General features: G+C 35.5%; 1 protein-coding gene across 3 annotated transcripts in view; it reads right to left on the minus strand.

Moving 5' to 3' along the window:
- Positions 1-6,294: 6,294 nt before the first annotated feature.
- Positions 6,295-8,482, minus strand: part of LOC116094966 (tyrosine-protein phosphatase non-receptor type substrate 1-like) — a 34,856-nt gene continuing 32,668 nt past the window's right edge. For 2 of the 3 annotated variants that reach the window (XM_031376387.1, XM_031376385.1), the window contains exons 3-4: positions 7,500-7,614; positions 6,295-6,488 (exon numbers count right to left, since the gene is read on the minus strand). In XM_031376387.1, the coding sequence (XP_031232247.1) occupies positions 7,502-7,614 (113 nt within the window). In that variant the 3' untranslated portion in view covers positions 6,295-6,488; positions 7,500-7,501. The remainder of the gene's footprint in view (positions 6,489-7,499; positions 7,615-8,482) is intronic. The other variant, XM_031376386.1, reaches the window with a different exon arrangement.

Below are 8,482 nucleotides of genomic sequence, written 5' to 3' on the forward strand. Positions count from 1 at the left end.
GTGTACCACAAAGTTGTATATGTTGTACTTCCATTTTCATTGAATTCTAGAAGTATTTAATTTCTTTCTTTATTTTTGACCTGATCCACAGATCATTAAATAGAGAGTTGAGAGTTGTTCAGTTTCCATAAATGCTTAGGCTTTCTGGTGTTTCTGTTGTCATTGATCAGTCCATAATGTCTGATAAGATGCAAGGCATTATTTCAATTTTCCTATATACGTTGAGTCTTGTTTTGTGATCAAATATATGATCAATTTTGGAGAAGAATCCATGAGGGACTAAGAAGAAGGTATATTCTTTTGTGTTTAAATGAAATTTTCATAGATATTTGTTAAGTCCATTTGATTCATAATGTCTACTGGTTTCATTATTTTTCTGTTTAGATTTTGTATAGATAATCTGTTGATTGAAGAAAGTTGATGTTGCAGTCTCACTATTAATTTGTGGGGCTCCGTGTGCAATTTAAGATTTAGCAATGGCTTGTTTACAAGTATTGGTTCTATTATTTTTAGGACTTAGATGTTCACAATTGAGATCTTGGTAGATTTTTGCTTTCATGAGTATGAAGTATCCTTCCCTGTGTCTTTTGGTTAATTTTTGTTGAAAGTCTTTTTTATCAGATATTAGAATTGCTACACCAGCTTGCTTCTTGGGTCCATTTGGTCAGTAAACTTTTTCCCAACCCTTTACTCTGAGGTAATGTCAATCTTTATAGCTGAAGTATGGATTTTTTGGATGCAGCAAGATAATAGATTCTGTTTTCATATCCATTCTGTTAGCCTATGTCTTTTTATTGGGGAATTGAGCCTATTGATGTTGAAAGTGATTTTTGAAAGTGATGACCAGTGAGAGTTAATTCCTGTTATTTTTATGTTGGTGATGTTTGTGTGTGAATGTGTGTGTGTGTGTGTGCGTGTGTGTATGTTTTTTTGTGTGCTCTCCTTGTTTATGCTGGTATTGAAGTATGTATTTTCTGTGTTTTCTTTAATATATTTATCCTCCATGAGTTTGAATTTTCTTTCTAGTATTTTATGTAGGGTTGGATTTATAGATAGATATTGTTTGAATTTGTATTCCTCTTGTAATATCTTGTTTAGGTGAATAAGAGTTTTTCTGCACATAATAGTCTATATTGGCACATAGACTATTTTTTTCTGTTTTTTCTGAGACAGGGTTTCTCTGCGTAGCCCAGGCTGTCCTGGAACTCACTCTGTAGACCAGGCTGGCCTCAAACTCAGAAATCCACCTGACTCTGGTATGGTGGGAGAATTTTCTTTTTTGGTTCAATCTATTTAATGTTTTATAAGCTTCTTGTATGTTTACAGGCATCTGTTTCATCAGGTTGTGAAAATTTTCTTCTTTGATTTTGTTGAAAATATTTTGTGGTCTTTGTAGATCAGACTCTACATCTTCTTTTATTCCTTTTATTCTTAGGTTAGTTCTTTTCATGGTGTCCCATATTTCCTAGATCTTTTATGTGAAGAAATTTTTAGAATTAACATCTTCTTTGACTGATACCTCTATTTCTTTTATCTTCTCTATGCCTGAGGTTCTCCCTTCCATCTCTTCTATTCTGTTGGTGATGCTTATATCAGTTTTTCCTATTCTCTTCACTAGGTTTCCCATGTCGTGAATTCTTTCAGTCTGTGTTTTCTTTATTGCTTCTGTATCTACTTTCACTCATCCCCACACCTTCATCAGACATGCTGAGTGTGAACCATACAGGTAAGGTCTGACACTATTACTGACGCTATGGTATACTTACAGTTCGGAGCCTAGTCTGCCCTCAGAAATCCCCAACAAGCAACTAAAAGAGTCAGCCCTCGGAGCCTCACCTTGAGATGAATCCCATTTTGGGCCTGTCAAAGGACCTCCTTTTCCTAAGGCTCTTCTCTGGTTTGGTCCCTGTAGTTCTTTTAGACAGGAACAATTCTGGGTCAGAGTTTTTGACTGTGGGATGGCACACCCATCCCTCTACTAATGCCCTCTCTTTATACTTTCAGGTCTTGCATAGTTTTCTTTATTTCCTTCACATGTTTATTTATATTTCCCTGTGTATATTTAAGGAATATATTTGTTTCCTCTTTATATACCTCTATCTGATTGCATCTTCCTGTATTTCTTTAAGAGATTTGTTTCCTCTTTAAAGGCCTCTATAATCTCTATAAGATTAAATTAAAGGTCATTTTTTTGTAATTTACTTTTGTTAGGATATCCAGGGCTTGCTGTAAAAGGGTAGCTGTGCTCTGAAGATGTTATATTGCCATAGCTTTTGTATATTGTGTTCTTTCATGGACCTTTAGCCATCTAAATGGCTTTGGTTCCTAGATGTTTCTTTTGTAGTAGGTATTGGGAGGGGTTTAACCTTGCAGGTTCTGATGTGACAGGCCTCTTTTGGGTTTGTTTTTGTTGTTTTTGTTTGTTTCTTTGTTTTTTGGAGGGGAAACTGGAAATGGAGAAATTTACATGTAAATAAAGAAAATATCTAATAATAAAAAATGCATTTTGGCCACAAAAAAAACCTGCCTAGAATAAATAATAATAATAATAATAATAATAATAATAATAATAATAATAATAATATAAAATTAAATGAATAAATACAGCTATTTTTAAAAAGTCAGTTATATTTGGATCCAACAAAAATAATAATAGGACCACTAATGCCCCCAAATAAAATATTTAGATAAAAGTGTATAAAAGCAGTCATAAGAAATATATGAAAAAAATCTAAAGAAGTCTGTCCATTATTTTGTGTACTCCCAATCAACATCCACATAAATTATTTACTGAACATTAATAAGTTGATTTCAACATTCACATCTGTTGCAAGAAATAATAAAAAAAAGATCAACATGTTCCCACACTACACCCAACCACCTCCCTCCCACGGTCATGCCACCTCTAGGCTAGGCTCTGTGCAGTGGTCTTCCCAGCTCCAGTTTGCCTGGCTCAGAGCTGATCATAAATCATCAGCTAGCCATCCCCTGTGATTGGAGGTTGCAAATTCCAGTAATACAGTAAATCAAAATGCTAGATGTTTATAAATAATAGTCAGATTCCCAATTCACAAGATGCCCACACAATAATTTTAGAGCCAATTGATGTTAGTACAAGCTGCCAATCTAGATTAGACAAGTTATCCCAATTATTCTATGCCTACATGATATTATAGCTACCTGTGGCTATATAAAGCCACATGGAATCCTAGTCATCCTGTTCATCCTCCAGTAGTCAATCTTCCTCCTTCTCCTTAGCCTGTGTAGCTTCCTGTCTCTGAAACTCTAAGCTCCACCTCCCTTTTCCCTGTCCAATCACATGCTTCTTGTATTAATATTTAAATTATTTTGACAGGGAAAATTCTGATATCAAGTGCCCACAATACCCAAAGGAATATTGAGAAGAAAAAAGTCTGAGACTTGAAAGTATATTACTTAGATTCTTGTTTAAAAGATAAGATCAAAATATGGAAAAGAAAAACACAATGGTCAATTATTAAAATTCATATTTAAACTGATACTTTTGGATCAATTTATAACAATGAAAATACATTTTTATTGTTTTTTTTTTTTTTTACGACCAGCCTTAGTCTGTGGTGATCTGATAGGGTGCATGGGATTATTTCAGTCTTCAAGTATCTGTTGAGGCCTGTTTTATGACCAATTATGTGGTCAGTTATGGAGACAGTAACATGAGGTGCAGAGAAGTAGCCATATACATTGGGTTTAGGAAGAAATGTTCTATAAATATCTATTAGATCCATTTGGTTCATAACTTCTGTTAGTCTCACTGTGTCTCTGTTTAGTTTCTGTTTCCATGATCTGTCCAATGCTGAGAGTGGGTTGTTGAAGTCTCCCACTATTATTGTGTGAGGAGCAGTGTGTGCTTTGAGCTTTAGTAAAGTTTCTTTTATGTACATGGGTGCCCTTGCATCTGGAGCATGGATGTTCATAATTGAGAGTTCATCTTGGTAGATTTTTTTTCTTTGATGGGTATGAAGTGTCCTTCCTTATCTTTTTGGTAACATTTGGTTGAAAGTTGATTTTATTCAATATTTTTCTAAAATTCCTGAGTCAGTATTCAACAAAATTATAGAAGAAAACTTCCATAGCCTAAAGAAAGTAATTCCTATGAACATACAAGAAGCCTATAGAACTCCAAATAGACTGGACCAGAAAAGAAATTGCTCCCATCACATAATTATCAAAACACCAAATGCATTAAACAAAGAAAGAATAATAAAAGCAGTAAGGAAAATGTCAAGTAATATATGAAGGCAGACTTATCAGAATTACACCAGACTTCTCACTAGAGACTATGAAAGCTAGAAGATCCTGGACAGGTGTCATACAGACCCTAAGAGAACACAAATGCCAGCCCAGGCTACTATACCCAGTAACGCTCCCAATTAATATAGATGGAGAAAACAAGATATTTCATGACAAAATGAAATTTACACAATATCTATCCAAAAAGCCAGCCTTAAAAAGGACAATAGATGGAAAATGACAACACAAGGAGAGAAACTACATCCTAGAAAAAGCAAGAAAGTAATCTTTTAACAAACCCTATAGAAGATAGCTACACAAACATAATTCCACCTCTAACAACAAAAATAACAGGAAATAACAATCACCTTTCCTTAATATATTTTAATAGCAATGGACTCAATCCCCCCCACTAAAGACATAGACTAACAGACTGGATATGAAATAGGACCCAGCATTTTCCTACATACAGGAAACGCAACTCAGTGACAAATACAGACACCACCTCAGAGTAAAAGGTTGGAAAACAATATTCCAAGCAAATGGTTCAAAGAAACAAGCTTGAGTAGCCATTCTAATATTGGCAAAAATCAACTTTCAATCAAAAGTTTTCAAAAAAAGATAAGGAAGGACACTTCATACCCAACAAAGGAATAATCTACCAAGATAAACTCTCAATTCTGATTTAGTTTCCAATCATCAACTGTCATTCTCCATGATACATCTGTCTTCTGTACTGGCCACAATGATAAGGGAGATGTAGTGATAACAACCACCCCTGCAATTTCTCCATGAATAAGATACTGGTTTTGATTCACTAATTTCTTTGGTAGAGGCAACTCTGAAGTCTTCCATTTAGCCTTTACAACCATAATATCACACACTCCACACATCAGAGAACCAATGTGAGGATTCTGCCAACTTGGAAGTTAGATATACTTCAGAGTATATCTATCCCAATTATACATTCTGTAGCTGCAGAAATGACCACAGGATGTGTTTGAGGACCTATTGGACCTCCTGTGAGTCAGTCATCAGCCAAAACTCCATTAATCATCACACCTCCATGAATTGGTACCTTAACTGGAGTGCAACAATGTTTCTTGGGATTCAGGGTCAATACAGACCATTATCCAATACACCATGGAACATCTGATTATTTCCTATCCCCCAGTGTACAGTTACCCTTGTAAAAGGCTAAAGATCCTTCTTGTGAAAAAAAGGAGAAAGGCTAATAGCAAAACTTTTAGGTGTTTTATCAAGATTCTTCGTCAGCGGAACCTGGTCACATATTTATTCAAGGGGTTCTGCGTATGCAAACTGGTTCAAGTCTACAAATTGATGTATTGGCCAAGATTAATTATTTTTTGCTATGAACCAATGAAGCCTTTCTTTCATTTGTTTGAGAATTTTTCTGCTTATACAGATCAAACATATATGCAGTAGGCTTCCTATCTATTTCATACCTGGAAATACCATGAATGCCAGTATCAAAGGTGCATATGAGTTATGCCATTATAAATTTGACCTTTCGTGTGCTAACCAATATGGGCTATGTCATTATGAATGTTGTTTTGTCTATTCTGCCCATTATAATAACTACGATCACCTTGTCTCTGTTGATTCAATGCTGCCTCCTGGACTTTGCTACCTCAGGGCCTAATTAAACCATTTGCATTTAGTTCATTCAATTGAGCAGCAGCATCCCCAACCCTAAGGTCTGGCACAAGGAAAAGGGCAAGAAAAAAACTCTTCAAATGTCTTTGTGCCCCTCACCAGTTTGTATCTTACAAGATTGATGAAGGGCATATCTCTGGGCCTTACCGTTGTGGAGGCTTATGTTTTACATAACATATTCACTCTAGAATTGCAACTTCTCTGATCTTTAAAATCACCTCATCAATATTATACCAAGTAATATTGGGTTTCTCCAACTCCTTTTTGGTTGGTATGTCCTCCAATTCTGGATTGAAATTCATTCCAGATATAGTCAAATTGACAACCAAGAATAGACATTACTATAGACATCCTTGAATTATTTTAATAATGAAAATAAAGATACCAAAAACATAACTCAATATGCACAACATTAAAGCTCGGGGATAATAATACAAATGCCTATAACAATAAAAAAAACAGGAAATTGTGAGCTGAAGTTGTCCTTCTAATGGTGTCTTTTGAGGAGTCTTCTCATCAGCATCTATTTCCATGCTGTTCCCCTACGAGAAAGGTGTTGGCAGATATTTAGGCTCCAATGTGGTGGAAGATAAAAGGGAAAACTATGGAGAATTAATTCTGACTGGATACTTCATTCACCATTTATAAATTTTCTTAGTTCCATAGTGTCCCTGATACAGCTCTTCTCTTAGCACTCCTGTCCTGAGTGAATAAGATACCCATATCAACAATGTAACATGTAGAATTTCAGTCTAGCTCCTGAATCATGTAATCTTCTTAGTCTATTCTCCATGATGACAGCCAGATCAAAGCAGACACAGTCATTATTACAGGCCACATGAAATGTCTAAATTTTGGCACATAATCTAGGTTGATCTTTTCCATGCACTCTTTGTCTTTTTCTATAATAACCTCAAATAGAAGGTTTGAGGCTAATACAGGCTATCCAACCCCCAGGCCAAGGGTCACCCTATCTTCTAAAACACATTGAGCATCTCTATTGATCCTGGACTGACAATTCTACAATATGAACAGACTTTCTGGAAGGTTAGGATGTCTCAAAGTACCCTTTGATATTCTTGAGGAAGCTCTATGTCCTCTATGTCTAAATAATGTGTAATGAACAGCATGACCCTCTTATTGATCTTTCCCCTTCTCTGAGCTCCATAGACTAGCATCAATCTGATGTTTGAATATGAACTGTTCCCTTTATACTAAGTAGGATACTGAATCTTGCTTCCCAGTTGGTATTGCTCTTTGGAAGATTTAGGTGTTGCAGCACTGCTAGAGGAAGTACTTCACAAATATTGAACTTTGAAGTTAAACACCATTTTCACTTCCTATTTCTTCAATCTGGTTCGTCCTTTATGGTTAAGAATGTGAGCACTCAGTTGTCTGTATTGACTGCCACTACTTCCCAGCATTATGGACTCATGAGGCACTAAAATAAAGGCCAAATAAACCCTTTCATCCATAAACTATTTTAGTCAAGGATTGATTTCTGTTACAGTAATAGAAATTTAACTAATATATCTTTATCCCTCCTAACTTACATTTAGGTACTTTGCATCTTGTGCCAGTAAATGACAATGACAGCAATTACCAGCAGTAGTTTGGATCCAAGGAGCACAGCTGCAAAGAATTTAGCATAACCTGATGTCTTCAGTTCTGAAAATCAAGGAGTAGGAGAACCCTTTAGAAAAAGCACATCAGGGCTGGAGAGATGGCTCAGCCGTTAAAGGCTAGGCTCACAACCAAACATATAAGAAAAAGCACATCAGTGGTCTACTTTTGGCCCACTGGTTGACTTCTAAGCCCAACATAGCTCTGAGTAGTTTGAGTGTGTTCTCTTTCCCCATTAAATGCAATAGTTCAACTAAGAAAACATGGTAAGGAGGCTAATAAACAATATCTACATGTAGATATACATGTGTCTACATGTAGAAGTATGAAAATACATGTATATTTATCAACCTGAATAAAACTAAATCCAAGCAGAACAAAGACCACTACATAAGACAGGAACCAATAAATTTCATAGAAAACAAACTGGGAAATAACTGTGAGCACATAGGTATTGGATACAATTTCCCAAACAGAAAAACAATGACTCAGGCACTAAGACCAACAATTGATAAATGGGACCTCATTAAACTGCAAAGTTTCTGTAAGAAAAAGGACACTGTCAATAGGACAAAACAGCAGCCTAAATATTGGGAAAGGATCTTCAACAAGCTTACATCTAACAGAGGGGTAATAGTCAAAATTTAAAAAGAACTCAAGGAGGTAGTCACCAAGAAAGCAAATAACAGAATTGAATTTTTTGTTTATAGAGCTAAACAAAGAATTCTGAACAGAGACCTCTCGAATGGTTGAGAAACACTTAGTAAAGTTCAAAATCCTTAGTCATAAGGGAAATGAAAATCAAAACAACTCTGAGGTACTCTTGTACATCTATCAGAATAAGAAAAAAACTCAAGAGATAGCACAAATTGGTGAGGGTGGGAGCAATGAGGACACTTTTTAATTGCTGGTG

This window comes from Mastomys coucha, unplaced genomic scaffold (genome assembly GCF_008632895.1).
Source record: "Mastomys coucha isolate ucsf_1 unplaced genomic scaffold, UCSF_Mcou_1 pScaffold17, whole genome shotgun sequence".
Taxonomy (NCBI): Eukaryota; Metazoa; Chordata; class Mammalia; order Rodentia; family Muridae; genus Mastomys; species Mastomys coucha.